Below are 20482 nucleotides of genomic sequence, written 5' to 3' on the forward strand. Positions count from 1 at the left end.
CAAAGCTTTGTCAATACAAAGGAGTATAATCGTGTCACTGCATCAATTACTGCACTGCAGCACTTAAACAAAAAGCAAAACAAAACCAAACACCTTTTTTTTTTTTCCCCCACAATATAGAAAAACACTTATCCTGGTGCACGTTGTTGCTGACAACGTGGTTCATGTTGGTAACATCGCAATTGCTACCCCGAGGCTGAGCACTGCACTGATGCCAACTGCAGCCTCGGGCACTCAACCTCCTGCTCCTGAAAATCGCCAGCCCATGTTACACACAGTAAATAGGAGTTTGTTTACCAAAACCGAGCACTGCAACCTCTTCCTTTCACAGCACGTAACTGCAATATTTGTGACTGGCAAAACAAAACTAGGTATTACTCTGGGTAGTTCAGGAGGGTAAAATTCAACTCTTAATTAGTAAGAATCATATTCAATTTATTTAATAATCTAAAATCAGTTTTATAACTGTAAATTATATAACAGCCATCAGATCCCATCAAGGAGCACTTGGCATATCACACAATATAGTAATAGTCTAAATCCCCTCAACTAAGACAACTTTAGCCTTCAGGTTTCCATTGTTTAATCATAATTTCTTTCTGATAATTTTATTCCAATAAATACCAAGCACATTGAAATAAAACCCCGTCTTTGCTACTGTAAAAGCCAGAAAAGTATTTATGAACAAAGAAATATTTGTATTACCTATTAAAGATAAGATGCTTTAATATAAATCGCATCAGAGATGACTAACAGACAATTTCATTTTACATTGCAACTGTATGAAATCCTTGTTTTTATCACCTGGGAGTTTCCTTGTGAAGTATTTTCACCTCTTTTTAGTAATAACATGTGACATGTTATATAACCCCTCTATTCTCTGAGTCTCCCGCTATAAAAGCTGCATCTGGTCCTGAGAAATACAGTCTTTCATTGTTTGATACAAAAATGTCTCACTTCCAGTGTTGCAGAGGAGTGACTTGTACTTCTACTTCTCCCTACTTTAACAATATCTATCTTAGCCCAACAGGTGGCCTTTCATACAGTGAAGAAAACACTATCAACTGTGAAAACAAAGAGGTGCTAAAAATATTTCTGTTCAGAAAAATTCCAGTGATGAAACAGCGAAAAGGCATTTCCTATAGGAACAACTTACTAACTGGATTCTGAGGAGTTATTAATAATTTGTTTACTGTGAGTTCTCTGTACATAAGAATATTTTGGAATACTGTTACTATTCCTCACAAATTGACTAAAGTATTAGAATTCTGCAAGTTAGTTTCATAAAAAGAGCATCCTACCATATATTAAATTTGTAAAAGAAACAAAACATAATAGAAAAAGAATTACGTGTTGAGGAACATCTGTTTTCGATAAATACATTTGAAAAGACAGCAGGGTTTAATAGTCCCCTAAGAAGTTCAGCTGTTTTAGACTTTTTTCCTGTCTGCAAATATGCTGCTTTTCTTACTTTCTAGGAAGACAAACTGCTTACGAAAGGTTGTGGCAAGGCAGTTGAAGCAAATGCTTCTGGAAGATTTCAGTAGCATTTTTTCAATTTACAAAACGTGAAAACATCTTTCAATTAGTAAAAAAAATAGTCTAATATACAAACTTCTTTTTTTTTTTTTTTAAAATTCATTTGTGAAGGAATGTAGTGTAATTAGCCAGACTCATACCCATTCACTCCTCAGATACTGGTAGAGATCTCCTCTTGACACAAACCTCTCTATATTAACACAGAGAAATGCACACATGGCCAGTTTGCCCAAGCAGAATAGTCATTCAGCTTTCCCCAGATTTGAACTACCATAAATTACCATTTGGACAGCATTAGAAAGAAATTGAAGCATACAAGGAATAAACTATAGTTTCTTTTTATATCAAAATGTACTCTCGAAAATGTGTTTGGCACAGTGCTAAATCATATAGTTAATACTAAATATTGCAGGATACAATAAAACCCTGGAGTTAACTTGTGTTTATACCCTTTCAGGGATAAAAATAAAAAGATACCAATTATTCAGAAGTCAGCCTATACAAACTGTATAAACAATATTTTATGTCTTGTTTTGAAAACCACTGATATAGTAAATTTTACATAAAAGACTGCAAAATAATATAAATGGATTTAAACAGATCTTTACAATAAGAAATTCAAATGGAAACAGACAAGTAACAAAGAGAAGTAAAAAAATTTATTGCAGTACTCGTTCCACCAGATTTGCTGGGGATCCCTTTTCTTGTATTATTTCAGGGTGACCTAATACATCAAAATCTACATTTACAAAAACTCCTCCTGCAGATAGGTCATAGATACTGCATGCTTTTTTTTTCTTTCCTTTTTTTTTTTCTTCAACAGAATAAATTATATATCCAGGAGATTCTGCCATTTTACAGCCTGGTAAAACAATGCTTTCCTGGAAACTGGGCTAAGCTAAAGAAAGCCATCCGCTGCTAGGTTAAACTCCAAGAACACTTTATTAAGAACATTAACAGACTAATTTCCAACATTCACTTGTTTATTTTTTTTAAACAGAAAGGTTTTTTTTTTTTTCAAGATATAAACAATTTTTTTGTTAAACTATAATACAGTGGGAGTAAAAATGAACTGAGAAGTTTCTGCTGCACAACAGCGAAGGAAGCTCCCACAAAAATGTTTACCAAACATTTCCTTCTTTTTTCCCCGCGTCCCAGGTTCCATTCTTACTCTTCATTTAACTGATTTTTTTTTTTTTGCCAGAAAGTTGATATTTCAAGTTTTTTCTGTTATTTCATTTCCTGTAAATTTGGCTGCATGTACAAATTCATTAGCTGGAAGTTCCATCCTTGGCGGCATACAGCGATCGTAAAGTCTGCACAACTTTATTAGTCAGCTTATTAGCACTCGTTAGAGCAATTTTTTTGTAAATAATGTCTGACTCTTTAATAGTGTCTACCCAAGGCACCAGTTTGCGGCCATCACGGCGCTTAGCCTCAGTCCAGGAGCCACTGTAGGAGCCTGCCATCCACTGAACACTGAAGCCATTGCTGGTTTTCTGTACTACTCTTGCAATTTGTGGTCGGTCTTTGTACTTTGGACAGCAAATAGCGATGACATCCATGACATCAACACTTTCATTCATCTGTGCTGCCAACTCCGTAGAGTCTGAATTTCGTTTTGACCTTCTCAATGACTAAAACATTGGGGGGAAAAAAGACCAAGTGTTACACAAAAGAACTTTAGTGAAATTATTGCTTTTATTGCTTTTAATCCCTTGACGCCGGGAGTTGGGATTTCCCGGCACACATTCCATTGCCGGCAATGAGACGCACCGCGACCGCCAGCGCCAAGGGGTTAACATATCCTTGTAAAACCACATACTCTTAATTTGTACCCGTGTCTTTATCTCTTATTGATATATAAAATTATATATACACATGAATCATAAAGCTACATAAAAACTTGGCAACAATAAAAAGGATAACACACAGTACATTCCAAAGGAAAATTAATAACTTTTTATACGGGATAAATCTCATTTTCTAGTTTGGTTTTTTTTTTATTGTCTTTTCTGTTAAACTTTCTACAAAAGTTGTATAAACGGTTAAGTAGAGAATCTCTATCTACAAAATGCTTTTTTCATGTGGATTACATTACTTGGTGTACATTTAATATAATAAACTGACAATATAAGCACATAAAAATCATTTTACGTAATACGCTGCGAAATACGTTGACTCCTCCTCCGCCTCACCCCTGAAGTGCCTCCTCCTCTATCCTCCCCATCACTTTCATCGTCCTCTGTCTCAGCTGCATTATTTTTAGGGCTGCCTCCTCCAAGCAGCGAGGTAATTGCTTTGTTCCGAGCATTTGTGCTAGCTGACACCTCTCCATCTTCTTCCTCTTCATCAGGATCCAAATGTTCCATAAGGAGCTTGAACTATTAAAAAAAAGATTAGTCCACATTGTAACTTTAAAAGTAGACATTTATGCCACATTACATTAAGGATGAAACAAATAGCAACATAAAGAAACAGAGTAAAACAAACCGCAGGCAACTTCAAACACGAACAGTTTATGTTTTGGTCTACAAACTTAACTTCGCTATCTTTTTTTTAGTAGATACATAAAATTTCTTCCTGCGTTTTCAAAATGGCAAGTTTTCTCAATTGTTATTGGGAGAGGGGGAACAGCTAATAAACTACACCTAGTCTCTGCTCCCATGATGGAAACAGACAGGGATAAAGTGAACAAATTATATGGGAACGATACACAAGATGGATACCTGAAACTAGAAAATACTCCATAAAGGTGAATATTCTTTAGCTGAAATTACTTTGCTTTGTGTTTAAACTTATTAGAAGTTTTTGAAATAGTCCTGCTAAACATCCTGAAAGGAAGGTCAGCATATCACATCAGACGACTAGGAACTTAAAATTTTGAAATGTTCATCCAGTACATCAGCATGTACTTTCAAGTTTATACCGTATTACCTAGTTTGAAAGGATTTCAGGTTTTCTGCAAAGCAACTTTACTTACATCTAAGTACTGTTTTACTATACTCCTCTTCACTTCTTCAGTGATCTTGGAATTAGCCATATCACTTCGCAGAAAATCCAAAGTTTGTTTTGGATGGAAATGCACTCCTGTCTTCCTGTTTATAGCTTTATCATAAACTTTTGCAGATTCAGATGGAGAATATTTTTGAATTTTACTGTTTAAAGAAAACAGTGGAGAAGAGCTTTTAAAGGAAGTCCAGAGTAATTTGAACAAAGAGCTTTAAAAATCTTCAACTAGTTGTATTTTAATAATTCCATAAACAATAGACAACATAGTAAGAAATGAAATCATTGCTTTTTCTAACTCAGAGTTCCATTACCTTCAACTTAACACATTTGGTTTCTCTTTTACAAAAATCTATTGCTTAAACAAGTAGTTATGATCAACTTAAATAAAAATATCTCCCAAACCTAATCCTTACAAATAACTCACTGCATAATGAGTCGTCTATTATCTAAATAGCCTTACCTATCAGAGAATCCACAGAGGTTCTTTAAATGCTGTTTCAGCATCAAAAGTAATAATATGCCTTGGGAGACATTAGCAAATTCAATTAAAGGAGCTGAATTTTCAGGTAAACATTTCATCACAGCATTTATGTCATTTTCTTCATCAGAATCTGAATCAGAGTCCACTCGTTTCCGTAACCTCCGAGGCTTAGAAGCTTCCTCCTCACTTTCGCTGCCACTGTTACTGTCACTCTCACTCTCCTCATCTGATGAAGGCTTTCTTTCCTTTTTTTTGTCTTTCACCATAGACTGCAAGGCAGAGGAGTTAACACACATTCCAAAATTAGAGTAAGTACCATGTATGTTTCTAAAAAAATCTTTTCAAAATCATTACTGCCATAAATAAGCAAGAATTCTCTGAACAAGATTATTAATTTATAACTTGATAATTTTAAATTTCTTTACAGCAAAAAGATACTGAAAAATTTATCCAAAGCCTAGAGTTTTTTTGCAAGGAACTGAAACAACAAGCATTCCCATGACATGCTATCCTTAAAAGACTGCTTAAGTTTATTAGCAGTTACAGTAAAATATGGTAGAAGGCCAAATACAATAAATCAGAAAGAAAATTCTGTTTTTCTTTCACCTGGATGCTATTTCTGTGTGTCATGGAAATTTCCACACATACTTTGGTATAGACTAGTCCAAGATGGTTTAAATCCTCGTCTCTTAAAATTCTATGACGCTAACTACACTGCTGAGTAAAGTGATCATAGACAGTATTAATAATAACAATCCATCGCCCCACCCCTTTATCTAATCCCTGGAAGTGTTCAAGGCCAGGCTGGATGGGGCTCTGAGCAACCTGGTCTAATGAAAGGTGTCCCTGCCTATGATAGGGGGCTGAAACTAGGTGATCTTCCAACCCAAACCATTCTATGATTCTATTATTAGTTCTACTACTTGTAGAGCTACAGAATTTCATACGTGCATTATTACTGCACATGGTATGATTTTTCATGACATAGACAATAATGTGTCCTAACCAGGATCTTATCCTTTCTATGCTGGGTGCTACACACTGGTCCTCAGTTTCAAGAATGTGCTTTCTAGCACGTCTCTTTCTAGCAGATTAAAAATCAACTTCAGTAGGGTAAGAGTTCAAAGCAACGTACTTTCCAGGCACTGTATGTTCAGGCATCAACTCTGACCTGTACTTATTAGTTGGACTGGACATTCTAGAAAGAGGTTTGATTCCTGACAGTTTGCACCTTCTACTGTTAAAAGTTGTTCAGGAAAGAAAGACACTGAAATCTTTAAGAAGCAGGGGCTTTTTAATTACAGGGTTGTGTATTGCCATAACAACAGATACTTATCATGATTCAGGTTCTTATGTGTTGCCTTAAGAAATATTGCCCACCCCTCTCTTGTAATAAACTATGTATTTCAAATCTCTCAGGCAACATGAATGCAACACTTGATAACAAAATAAATTGTCAACTGGATTTTATTATTAAAATTATACAACCAACCACAATAAACTAGTATTCCATGATTATTCATGTACTTCCAGAATGCATGCAATTAATTATTATTCAGCCATATTGGGAAATTATATAGCATTGATCTCAAAATTCATCATTCTTTTTTATTAACATAAGCAGCAATGTAAGTAAAGTTTTGAACTAGCGTCTACGAGATGCAGGTCAGAATAGGTAGTGTTGCTTGGTTTTTTACTACTGGTTACATACAAAGCAATGCTACTGGTCCACACCATAATAATGGTACACTGAAAAATCTAGCATGTTATAGAGCAGCTTATGTTGCCACTATAATAAATATAAATGCACATACCTCTTTAAATGACTGTAGTAGGTTGCTACCAGAAACTGATAGTGTAATGTCTATATGATGCATTATAAACAGCGGCTCCTCCTGTGTTTGGTAAGGAAAACAGGCTAGATTGTCGGCTATGTACAAAAGCATATTCACCTCTGTTTTCTGCAAGTTAAAGAAAAAAATTACATAAATACACATACAAATATCTTGGATTCATACACTTATCCTGTGTTCCTAACAGTATGGAACAAAACAATTATCAGAATTTTTATTCTATATACCCACCCAAACCCACCCTACACAAATATATATACATGCAAAATTTAGTCATACTCAAAGACACACTATTTCTGATCAGTCCAAACTGAGTATAAAAAGGTACAGAGTTACGTAAAAGTAACAAATGCATTCTATTATATAGATAAATACCTTATATTACAAAGCAAAAAAAGTACATTAGGGAAATAGCTGTCAATAATTATGTCGCAAAAATACATTGTAAAAGGAGAATTTAAGCTTGTAATGCTGCATTTTAGCTTCTTTTTAGGTGAAAGAAATGTGGTACTTACTGCGGTATCATCAAAGAGGTTGAGTAAAGAAATGAGAAAGGCTCGTCTGTGTTGACGGTTCCCTCGGATCATGGAGTACAGGTGTGAGCACAATGCACTGGATGACTCATCATGTCTAAAACCTCTTACAGGATCTTTCGGGCAGGTATTAATTGCCTGCTGTACCTGGTAAGACATCTTCATACCAGCCACTGCTTTCATCTGAAATGGAAATGTATTTGTTTTTATTCAAACCATTGCTTCCAAAGCACTACAACTTACTCTTTTTAAAGGGATGCTCATCTTATGTTTAAATTTAAAACATGTACTGAGGCAATATTACCTTTTGAGTTGAAAACTTGTGTCAGAGATCAGAATTTCTTGTGAACTGCTTTGACTGTAAATTCTGCTAGAAACATACAGCTAATCTGTCTACCCACTACATCCAGGTATTTCAATTTAAACGATTTTCAAGAACACTGAAATGTGTTCATACATGAACAGAATATTTTACCAAATGTACATGCTTGGTATCATTTGTAGTGAAACCAACAGAATCCATATGAGTGCAATAGGACTAACAAACAGAAAATTAGGTTTGTTTGGTTTTTCTTTTCATATATCCTATAATTTCCAGTTGATTTTACTTAATTCAAGGGTCCCGCTCCAGCTTCAGAACAAACTGAATCTCTAGTTAGGCTGCATATTCAATTCTCTTCATACTCTACTGCTGTTCAGAGAAGTTGTCTCTGCATCTATACACTGTGTTAAATCCCAGCTACCTAACATACCAAATTCGATCTGCTATGCTTCATCTAATGGATTAGGTATCTGTTTGGATGCCACCAGCATGCTCCCATTGCAGTAGAATACAAGCACACATTAAAAGTCCTACAGTGCAGTACACACACTGAACCTAGACTGGGATTTTCTAAAATAAGGAGAATGCTGCAGCTTAATTTCAGACCTTAAGCAGAACAATTGGCACGCTGCCACAACTCCACATGTCCTCACTTAGCTCTCAGGTTTTCCTTTCAGCAAGATTCATCGGACCTAAACAGCTTCCTATGCTCCTCCTGCTTAGATTACAATTTATAAAGTCTTGGTGCCTTGTACATTCTAATACCCATACACTAAGGACTTAATCAACTGTTACACGGTGTTCTCCCTAGTCCATTGATACAGGAAAACCACTGCTAAACATTATGAAATGCTTGTCCTTCCCTCTTATCAAGTACTACTCAGTGTGGAAAATAGTACTGTGAATTATAAATTAAAGGAAATTTTGTACTAGAAGAGACACTTCAAATTATTTTATCCTGTTTCTCAGAACAGAAATATCCAAACAGGGGAAACAGTTAAGATCATCTTTACAATTGCTTAGTTATTGTTTATCTGTGACTTTATATACTCTTTTTTCTGTAGATAAAGCATACTCAGATGTTAAACCACTAAAGAATATACTAGTGTTCTGTAATATGTTAAATTAGAATTACTTACGTGAATGAACCCAGCATATTTTTTGTCTATTTCCACCAACTGCTGGTCAGCTTTATTTCGCATGGAGGGCTCTGGATCTGTGCCCATAGCAATTAAGTATGGCACGCACTTGAAAAACAAATGAAATGATTATTCAGAGGTATTGTACCTTTTTTTTTGGTTTTTGTGCTTTGTTTCTACTGCAGAAACTAGAATAGGAAGCTCCATGCAACTTACCACCTAACTACTTTTTGCAAGTTAATAGTACAATATACTGTGACACACTAGCATTCTAAAGAAGTTATGACTACTTCCCTTTTTGTCAAACTCTAAAGTCAATTTAGCATACAGACACTTTCATTAAAAAAAAACCCAAAACACCACTTAGGACATGTGCAGTGGCTGCAGTATCAAAAATTAATTACAAAAACATGGTATAAGCAAAGAATAATGGAAATGATGACTGAAGTTCTAACACTGACTGTGCAGTTCCATAGTGTTTGGAGCATATAGGGATTCAGGTGGAAGCAAGATGACACAGGATAAAGTGTAAACCTTGAATTCATAATAGAAATACGCTCCAGTGTATATTTCTACATGCTCTTTAGGAACTGCCTGGGCTTTTACATCATAATCCAAAAGTAGACAATACAGATAATGTGGAATCTCACTGGATAAACAACATAGAGGAGATTTCAAAATATGCTTTCTGTAAAAGCCTCTTGCTACAATAAGAAATTATTGTAACTTAACTAGAAGAGAAAACCTGGAAATTTACATAGTAAGCGTGAAAGCCTCTTAAAACATGAATAACAAGAAGTCTCAGCACAAAAGCTTATCATACCTGAACAGGATGGATGAGGCCCTGGTTTAACGTCAGTGCAATGACATTTAGAGCAAAGTGGCGTACACTGGACTGGTTATGAAAGAAAGCCTCAAGGACCTGTTTGAGATATAGCTGCATGATGGAACTACTCATCCCTGAGGAAATATCACCCATTTCTTTCAGGTCTTCCTGTTTTGCTACTTTTTTCCCTGTGAAAAGGACAAAAGCAACAGCATACTCACCATGGTATAATCACTTGTTTTGCCTTACTTGATGTATGTTGCTTTTTAAGTTTCACAATAAATACATATTTCAACTGTCTTAAAATGATGGCATGAAACAGAGAACAGTCTGATGTCTAAATATATATAAAAAAACTACAGACAAACTATTTTAATTCAAGTCTTATTCCTTAATAAAGGCTTTTAATTTAAAAAAAAAGTTGTATTTTTTATTTTTTATCTGCAAATTAAACTTGGAGGGTTTTTTGATAAAAATTATTACTACCATCATTATAGCAATTACGTATTCTGGACTCCTTCCAGCATTTATACTGTAAAAGTATAAATTTATTATATCTTGAAAGTAAATAATACACTTATTATGCAAAAACCTCTTTTTAAATACTTATAAAATACTTTGGGTACATACTACAGATCTGATCACAATTTTGAGTCAGTGCAGACACATAGTAATTGTATGTAACAAAGTCAAGTTATGCATGCCTCGTTAGCACAGAAGAACTCGGCACTTACAGTCTCTGTCTGCCTGCTGCATACGTGTATCCTCCTCCTGCAAGTAGGTCTGGAGATTTTTTAACACCTGGATTTTTAAGTTTACTGAACAGTTCTTATCTGAAAGAATGCTGTTGTACAGAGTCTTCACTTCCTGTTCAAACATTAAACTTGGGTGCTGGATAAATGCAAATCCTAAGGGTGGAAAAAAGAGGAAATAGTTCTCATTATTATTATTATCTAGAAATTGTATTTCTGCATTTTAAGTCCTTCAATAGAGAGGTATGAAATTTATCTCCTCCCAACAGCATAGCTTTTTCTAGTCTAAACAGTATTGCATTTCCATAGGGACACCATCTATAGCTCATAAGAAGTTCTGATAGCCATGACAGTTCTATTAACCCTGACTCTCTTTGAGGGATAAAATGGGATGCTGACTCAGGGTGGCTGCACTAAAAAGGTATACAGGTCTGGATCCAGGTCCAGTATAGTGGCTGCATCTCAGTGACTAGGAGCTCTCACAAGAACAAAAAAGGAACATTACTAAAAATTACCTGTTATTTTTCTAATACTTTTGGAGATAAACATTCTTCTGAAACTGTACAGTGTTACTTAGATGGAGGCAGAGAAGAAGTGTGAAAATTGATGAATATCATGAATATTTAACATCATAATAGAACAAAAAAATCAGCTGTGAACACAGTAACATTTATGCCTCTTGATATCATTATTCATGTATCTATTAAGGTCTTTTATTGAAAACTATCTGAAGTGTTTCCAAGACTACATGTGTTGGAAATACACACTCCAGAACTGTTTTTAGCTGCAGCCTTACCCTTGCCAAGGAACTAGCTGTTCTTAAGTCTGTATTTCATAAAAATTTTTCTAAATCAGTAGTAATATATACAATTTTAGATTGTGTACATAAGTTTATAAGTGTTGCTGACAAACTCTTATGCAGTATCATAAAAAACAGTAATGGAACCATAACACCCCCATTTAATTTACATTTAACTATTTGATTATTTTTTTAAATACTGTTGAGGAAAAGCAGACATTAAATATATTTTTTATGACTGCAGGAAACTCAGCTTTTGAATGAACACACAGAAGATACAGAAACATAAAAGAAGAATGAGAGGAAAAATGAAAGAAAATAAAATTATGCAAAATAATGTAAAATACAAAAATAGCTGTAACAGAGGGAAGACTGAGTCACATTTTTAAAACTGGCTCCTTACAACAAAAAGACAGTGTAGGTAAAGGCTAAGTCCAAGGCAAGACCTCAGTGTGTTAAAATCCCCTTTTTGTCTCAAAGCAAGAAGCAGAGAAGCAGGTGGGAAAAGAGAAGGGAAAGGAATTATAGTGGTCTTAGGAGTATGTGGTATGATTGTGCACTCTATACAAGTGTATACTGGTGTTTGTAACTTGACCACGTCCAACGTCCAACCCATTTTTAAGGTTAATTTTAAAAATGAAAAGCACATGGATGTATGTGTAACAACCCACATCATGTTTGTCTTCATTAGCTTTAAGGCATCTAAACCACCAGTGTTCTCAGGGAAATTTGTATTTTTCCATCCCTGGTCAACTGCGGAAGAAATCTTACTTGGCATAGCTGTCATAGGAGATGAAGAAAGGCACTTGTTGTGTTTTTTTAAGGATTGACTTCACATCTCAAGAGATGGCATCACATCATTATTCTTCACGCTTTTGTTTTCACTCTATTAACAGCCTTTAGAGTAAGCACTGACCTTGACTAAGATATTAACTGTTAGGTACTTATAAGTTTAGCTAAATTTACTAACAAAAGTTTATATCCTCAACTTGCTTTGTAAATACACATCTGGAAGAGAAGCATAACCAACCATAATTATTAAGTTTAGGGTTAAGCTTAACTCTTCAACAGCAGCAGCACATCTCAAAGCAAAGGCTAAAACTGTTGTATGTCCTTACTGAAATGATATGCTGACAGGAAAGTACACATTCTTCATGTGACACCTTTCACCATGTACCGATGTTGAATTAGCTTGCTAGTCCTTTTCACTTTACTGCTGCTCACAAACATTGAATGACTTTGACAACTTTGCTCAACTAGCAGCCTATAGGATGGAAATTTACACTGTTTACATACATCCAACAGCTACCCTCAGAATGGAACCAGTGCTCAGATGAAATCGAGGTGTCACTAAAAAAAGTAAGGTTTAATTAAAATAAAGACTTAAAGCAGAGAAAAAAAAAAATCTGACGAATGACTATGGACAGCCATCCCTATTTTAACCCCTTGCCTAAAACCCATCACAATTCAGTCTATAATTTAGAAACATTTTTGGCAAATGCAGAATATTCTAAATCCATGAACAAAGTAATCAAGCCTATGGTTAAGGAATACAGTTCCTACCCCACAGGTATTATTCTGTAGAGTACAAATAAGTTGGACTGGACTATAGCTGTGTTGCATACATTGATGTAATGCTTGGAAAAACTCCAAGTATTCCATAGCACTGCTCCCACAACAGAGGCAACTCCAATGCCATTGATCCTGCTCAGCTGTCGGAAATGGTTTCTCACAGAACATGAAATGAAGATTCAATCTTGGTCCTTATCCTCAAAGCCATAAGCTGAATTGAAGCAGAATATCTAAAAAGTCCCCTAAATAGCAACATAAAGAGGCAAACATCTTGTCCACAGTTAAATCATACAATGGAAGCTCGCATGCCTGGGAGACAACTTACTTCAGATCAAGCAATAACCCTGAATTGAACCTCCCCAGAAACCAAGGCCAAATAAGATTCTCTCAGATGTAGACAGAGAAGTAGAAAATGAACATGATATGAATCAGACAGTGGCAGTTCATTCACCACTGAAATCACTGAAATGCCATGCTAACCTCACAGAGGCCACTCAGCCAGTATAAACTGCCAGGGTTCCCTTGACTCCTGCACAGTGTCTGCTCCTACACTTAGAATATTCAAAGTTTTTCCAGCACTTTTTTACCTTGTGGACTGAAAAACAAGGTTTGGAGTTACAATATACTTGCTTTTGGAGAAAAAAATAACATCTTCATTACCTTGGAAATCTGCTGCACTTTACAACTTGGTCATACATCAAAAGGCATTCAGTGCCAAAAGCACCCAGTCTGATGCAGAATTATGCAACTAGCAACCTTTTGACAGGTTTTCTATAGCCAGTTCTCAAACCAAACATGCAGTAAATTTTGATTTTAAACAAACTCTCTTGTGACTAAAGAAATACAGGAATTCCTACCGATACACATAGCTTTTTACTGGAGCAAAAATAATAAAAACTATTAATATTTCTTACCAAGGCCAATAATGGCTTTTGTCTGTACTTCTTCATCTGAATGCTTCGTAAAATACATCAGCAGTTCAAGTACTTTATCCTTAATGTTAACCTGAGCAAATTAAAACAAAAATAATAGCTATTTGAAGATGAAACTGATGTTTTTAATCTCTTACAAAAGCATAAATATCAAAAAGAAAAAGAAGACACACAATCTTACTGCATAGCCCTTGCAAAAGCACAAAAAGCTATACCATATGCAGAAAAATACATAGCTCTGAGGAATTACAAGTAGTGTGCTTTCAACTTAAAGTGGAGCATTCAATATATCTAAGACATGGAGAGTAAATAAAAGTTATTTTACCTTACTGTTGCCCTTAAAATCTTCCTGATCAAAATCAAAATGCCGACACAGTGCTCCAACAGTGAAAAGTGACCTAAGGAGTGCTGGTTTATTGGCAGTTAGTATTGTACTGTTGGGGTCTTCTTGGTGTTGATTTTTTAATTTAGAAAGTGCACCTGCAGGAAGACAAAAGTTTTTATTACAGTGTTTAATTGTGGTGTATCACTGAGACAAGACTTGTAGCCAAAACTGAAAAGTGACAACTACTTGTGATTTTACTTACCATAGTATCTATTAAAACAGGCCCATACAAATTTATAGTTCTGGGTGACCTTGTTCACAACAGCCCCAAGACAGCTCACACAATGCTGAACAACCTAGAAGCAAGGAAGAACAAATGAATTGTATATTTAGAAGTTAAACTTGAGATTTCTGTGAAGTTATGCAGCAAAACGCTATCCTGAACTAAAACTAATAATCTAACAGATATAATGTTACGTCCATCTCCTGGACTGCTCGAACTTATTAAAAAATAACAACATCACGTACAAACTCTGGTAAACCAAGTACACTGAATTTTATGGCGTTGTCTTTAAACCAAACTCCACGTGAAATGGAATCAACAGAATAGTAGCAATCAAAAGCTTACTGTCATGCCATATTTGATGATGAGTTTCATGAGGTCTTCCTCAATAGTGGCAAGAAAGGTTTCACTTGGGTGCTCCATTAGTGGCACTACAAGCTCTAAGATTTTTGCAACATTGCAGATCACCATGAAATCATTCTGGGTCTGAAACAACAGCATATACAGTGTTTAACATTTCTGGTCATGTTACCTATAAGCTAAGTATTACTAATATGCAGGGATAGTTAAAAATCCCAAATATTTAAGATATTTTGTAAACATCTGAAACGATATTTATATATTTACATCTGCTATTAAATTGTGTATTACTATGAAATTTAGTTCTGTTTACTACAGAAGTTCTGGGAAAAAAAGGACTGGATAAGCAGAATTACAACTCTTATCATGGCTCTATCAGACCTGAAAAACTTTTGGTCTCATAATTTTCTGGAGTCCTACAAGAAATTCAGGAACTCTTCCAGACACAGGCAAACTAGAGAATGCACAACATCTGGAAACTGGTATCAGCATCAAAATGAAGTTGTGCTATGAGTTAATGTGGTTTAAAGAAAAAGTGATAATGTGATCAAGTGTAGAAGTTAAAATAAAAACTATTACTTGAATGCATTATCATGACTGTAAATGTATTTTAAGTATGGAACCTATGGAAACCTATGGAAAATATTTATCTATATTTACCTATTACAGAGACATCCTGAAATGGTCTTTTGACAAATCAAGCTCACTAATCAGGATAGAATAAATCCCAAATACTACTGTCAAGCTATTTGACCTATTCAAGATGTCAGTGGTAATTCTATGACTCATCTCAACCTGTGTAAGTATAAAACAGATGCAACCCACCAAACAAGCTGCAGCAGGTAAATAATCAGACTACTCTTTCCTATACTGTTTGTTCAGAAGCAGCTCTAACAGTCTGTTGAAAATGTGCCCAGAGAACACACCAGGGCTGCACCTGGAAAATGCCAGGCTGTATTTCCAATCTAAGCTGGTAATAATTACTCTTCAAGGCTACCCTGGGCAGCTGACCTAATGAAAGGCATTGCTGCCACCCACCCATACTCCTCCTTGAGCCATGGCTGCCCTGCTCCTTCTACCAGATCAGGAGTGTCAGATATAAAGGGCAGAAATCACTGCAGGGTTTCAGAGACCAGAGCTGGGGAGGATTTCTGTATGAGAGCTCTCTACAATGTCTTACAGAGGAATACAAGAGCACTAGAGCTACAGAAGTGAGAGACGAAGTCTGGAAGAGGATGGATCAAGACATTTTCCTTCTCATATATTTGCTATATATTAGATCACTCTATCTTATGCAATGTTATCCTTAGTCTTAAGACTCATATGTTAAATATTAACTACTGTTAAAACTGTGACTATAAACCAAAACAATTTTATGAAATTATTTTATAACAGGAGAAAAACTGGGAAAGAGGCAGCACAGGTTTCAGTTTCACTTGGCTGTAAAATGTGGAGGTAGAAGATGAGGAAGAACACCTTAGAAGCTACAGAGATCTTCAAAAGGACCTAGTAACTTTCAAAGCTATGATACCCACAAAGTAAACCCACAATATTAAATTTTCTTTTCCTTCTACCTTCAGTTGCTGCAAGTATACAAGACAGCTGTTTTCATGCTCAATTATCTAGGGAAAAAGACAGACTGATTTTCTCTACTTACACTACATTTAGTGGTCAGGTATGGCTGCATCGTCATGGCATGTTTGACCATCAGCTGGGGCCTTATTTTACTGAATAAGAACAAAGTGGTTATGCAAGCAACCAATCGACCAGAATTCACACCTTTGTTGTCAGAATCTGCAAAAGATCACAAAATACAAAAATGATATAAAGTCCAAGTGCTGCTTAAGCAATGAAAAACATAGGGCCTAAGCATTGTTTGAATATTTTTTTCATTGCATCTCTTTCAAGATCAAATCAGAATATTCTTAATAGAGGTGAGAACATAATGTGTTAACATTTGCATGTGACCAAAAATACTTGAAAAAAGAAGCAAAGATGCTTCAAAGACATCACTAGTTTTTAAACTCCTTACTGTAAACAGAAGACTAGCCCAGTCAATGAGTCCTATTACAACTGTAGAACATACTAATGCAAATAAAACTTGCCATATTTGTTTTGATTTTAGTGATCTGAAAGCCTGAAAAAGTTATTCTAAAAGTAGTTCTGTTATTGTGGTTAGCTAGTAAAAATTAGGGAAGCCTTATTATTATACAGTGCTCAAAAGTTCATAATGAACTTAGTAGCAATAATTCATTACAATCAGCTTTGTAACAGGAACTCTGTAACAGTAACCTTTTGCAACAGTGGTTTCAACAACTGTTACAGTATCATATAAAATTCAAAGGACTTTAGCTGAGTTTTATATTTTATTACCTGATAAAGATTCTTCATATTTAAGAATGTGCTCAACCAAATTGTCAACGAGTTGAGTACAGGCTTTCTTCACAGGTTTATATGAGGCATCCTCTTCCGACTTCAACAGCTGTAGCAGATGAAACAGAAAATGGTTTAGTACTAATGCTGCATTTATTTGCACAGGATACATGTTGGTTTTATAAGAATTACTACAGATACAAAGGATTTTAGACTACAAAAGTATTTTATTCTCCATAAAGCCTACAAGTTGAAGAAAAAATTATGTGAATTTAAAAAACAAACCAAAATCAAAGATAAGTAAAGAAAAACTAACTGCAATAAGAATCCATAGAAGTTCTACTATTTTTTCCATTGAGATGAAAGGTGACCTTATGCTTAATGGAATAATGCAGAAATTAACAGGAGTTAGAAATAAAGAGCTTATAGAAATAAAGAGTAAATTCAAAACAAATGTTTTTGACACTAAGCTAAAATATCAAATGAGGATCTAACAGTTTTATCAAAACTGTTTAGCCTTCTTTCATATGACTTTGGGTACTGTCCATGAAAATCCTTTTAATATCTAAGAAGCACTGAGATCATACTGTAGCCTTTTCTTCACCGAAGAGGCTCTTAATGAAGAGGCTCTGATTTACTTGGTTATCTATTTTCACGACACTCCAGGCTAGGATAAACTCAAAAAGGTTTTTTTGCTGGAAAATTAACCAGCGTATACAAGATGTAGAGAATGACAACACATGTTAAGAGATATAAAAAAGCAACTTCAGTGCTTAGAAATTTCTGTATTAGATATAAATGAAATATAATGCAGAAGTAACTTTTCCAATAAAGATTAATTGCTTCCTTAAACTGTGTAGCAAATACACTGCATGTGAAAATATTCTTATTTAAAATTTAAAAAGAAAAAATCTACATTACACTAGATGCCTCATTTCAGACTTAAGTATCTTAGCTGTGGACTACGTGTTTATGCCACTCATTATCGAAGAGATGATAAAATTAAAAACAAACAAAATCCCTCCAAAACTAAGAAGTGAAGTATTTTTAAAAGAGATGATCTGCAAAGACAGAAACTAATGTCAGAGATAAAGAAAACTGCACCAATGGAGATAGAACTGGTCAGATATTTAAAGGGTAGGAACTGAATTTGACTACTGTAAAGGATTGCTCTTGGAGTCCCATTTTTATGTGTTTAGTACCAAAAGAAATGTTAAAATTCTAACAATTATACCATACATTCAAAATTCATTACTTACATTTTGAAGAAGCTGTTCAAACCAATCATACCCTGTATCTCTACAAGCTGCAACCTAGAAGTATTTTTGAGAATAAACTGGTTAATAAAGAAGGTATCTGAGGAAAAATTACTTCAATACAGATGTCATCTCGAAAGACCAGTAAACATACATAGATGTATTTTCATGTGCATTTAGAACAATGGAGATAAGAAACTTTCTTCTGCATTTGAAAAATAGTTCTCATTTAAGTGACTCCAGAATTGATATTTCATACAATATAAAGCCTACACATTTTACTGGAGACTGCTGGCTCTTATGCAAAACAAATTTTTGTTTTGTAGAACATTTTGCACAGATTTAAGCACAAATACAAGCCTGACACATGGAAAACAAGCAGGCATGTACACCACAGAATGTCTTGAGTTGGAAGGGACCCACGAGGATCATTGAGTCCTACTCCTGGCCCTGCACAGGACACCCCAACAATTCAACCATGTGCCTGAGAGAGTTGTCCAAACGCTTCTTGAACTCTGTCAGGCTTGGTGCTGTGACCACTTCCCTGGGGAGCCTGTTCCAGTGCCCAGCCACCTCTGGGTGAAGAACCTCTTTTCTAATATCCAACCCAAACCTCCCCTGACATAACTCCAGGCCATTCCCTCAGGTTCTGTCACTGGTCACCAGAGAAAAGTATATATACATATATACACAAACACACACATACAGCCATATATATATATATATATATATATGTATTTTTATATAAACAAACCAAGCCTTCACTGGTATCATATATCAGAAACAGCATACAGGTGCTTCAAACTAGAACCAGCAGGAGAACTGAGACTTTAGCTGAAGTCAAATTGACTGACTTCTCAGATTGGAAAAACGCACACTAGACTATAATTTTCTAAAAATACTTTTATAAAGTAGAATGAAGTTTAAACCTATAATTGTAAGCAATGAAGTGAGTGCTTTTATTTGATATTTACATCTTTGTATAATTGATATTAAAACACCTTTTCAGCACAGTGGCTTTATACAACATATTTTCACTACAAATTAAAGCATTTTCATTTCAGAGACATTTATTTTGGAGCCCTTTAATTTGCTGCTCCTAAAAAGTAAGACATGATTATGCAGACACTAGTTTACCCTGAGTAAGAACATGACTCTGTATTTATTTAAACACCTTATTAACCTTTTACTAACCTATTAACCCAGTTGATACGTTATCAATTGTTTGAGGAAAATTTTCTTTTATGAGAGAACTTAGTTAGGCTTAACTATACGCTCCTTCTAGCAATTCCTGCAGAATGTTAAATATATTAGAAGGTGGTTGTGTTTTAAATGAACAGTACTTTATGCAATCTGAATATAGTGTGGTCACAGTTATCATTGCCAGCAGATTAAGTGAGCATTTAAAGTTTCCTACAGCCTGTTCAATCAGATGAATAATATTCGCATACATTTCATGCCAGGAGATAAAAAGAAAACCATCTGATAAATTTTTCCAAAAAATACAGATAATACTTCAAAGATACTAAAAACATTATTGAATTTCACACACAGTTTAAATTTGTCTAACGTACCACATCAGTGATGTTTAGTATTTTCCTTGTCATTGCTTCTTTGTCATGGTGTGGAGTTGGAGTAAACCAGAGCTTCTGGAATGTCTCATTTACTAATTTCTGCAGGAAAAGAAAATATTAGCATAAATAAATAAACTTAAATCATTACACCAGTATTATTTCTAACAGATCCATACAACAGATTTGTTGATGTTTCATGCCATTCCATAAGAAACTATGCAACCTAAGTGAGACTGTTGAAGGAAATGTTATCTGAGACAGACCTGGGTCTGCTATTACAGGAGTTATACTGACTTCTATGTAAACTTCAGCAAAATGAATCAGTGGAAACTGATGCTACAGAAAATGGAGTTACCATCTTCCCGCACTAATGTGCATTCCTCAGGAAAACACACTACTATATTCCCTTTCAACATTTTTGAAAGGAGGACAAAATAGAATAGAATGAAAATGAACAAAATGATTCCAAAATGATTCTTATTCATGGAAATGTAAAAAATGCATTGAAGATAATGCCCTATTTTTTCTGATATCGTTAGAAAGCTAAAGGG

General features: G+C 34.9%; 1 protein-coding gene across 4 annotated transcripts in view; it reads right to left on the reverse strand.

The window, feature by feature from the left end:
• Positions 1-414: 414 nt before the first annotated feature.
• Positions 415-20482, reverse strand: part of NIPBL (NIPBL cohesin loading factor) — a 162017-nt gene continuing 141949 nt past the window's right edge. For 2 of the 4 annotated variants that reach the window (XM_027734110.2, XM_027734112.2), the window contains 17 exons: positions 19932-20030; positions 18361-18414; positions 17102-17210; positions 16386-16522; positions 14714-14854; positions 14348-14441; positions 14086-14240; positions 13743-13833; positions 10440-10613; positions 9703-9893; positions 8880-8987; positions 7401-7601; positions 6847-6993; positions 5012-5301; positions 4523-4697; positions 3738-3923; positions 2811-3176 (listed from right to left, as the gene is read on the reverse strand). In XM_027734110.2, coding sequence (XP_027589911.1) covers positions 2811-3176; positions 3738-3923; positions 4523-4697; positions 5012-5301; positions 6847-6993; positions 7401-7601; positions 8880-8987; positions 9703-9893; positions 10440-10613; positions 13743-13833; positions 14086-14240; positions 14348-14441; positions 14714-14854; positions 16386-16522; positions 17102-17210; positions 18361-18414; positions 19932-20030 — 2718 coding nt within the window. Of the gene's footprint in view, positions 3177-3696; positions 3924-4522; positions 4698-5011; positions 5302-6846; positions 6994-7400; positions 7602-8879; positions 8988-9702; positions 9894-10439; positions 10614-13742; positions 13834-14085; positions 14241-14347; positions 14442-14713; positions 14855-16385; positions 16523-17101; positions 17211-18360; positions 18415-19931; positions 20031-20482 lie in introns of all 4 variants that reach the window. The other 2 variants (XM_027734109.2, XM_027734111.2) reach the window with 2 other exon arrangements.

Source organism: Pipra filicauda, unplaced genomic scaffold, assembly GCF_003945595.2.
Source record: "Pipra filicauda isolate LSUMZ 115617 unplaced genomic scaffold, ASM394559v2 scaffold426_size588282_pilon, whole genome shotgun sequence".
In the NCBI taxonomy this organism is placed as follows: Eukaryota; Metazoa; Chordata; class Aves; order Passeriformes; family Pipridae; genus Pipra; species Pipra filicauda.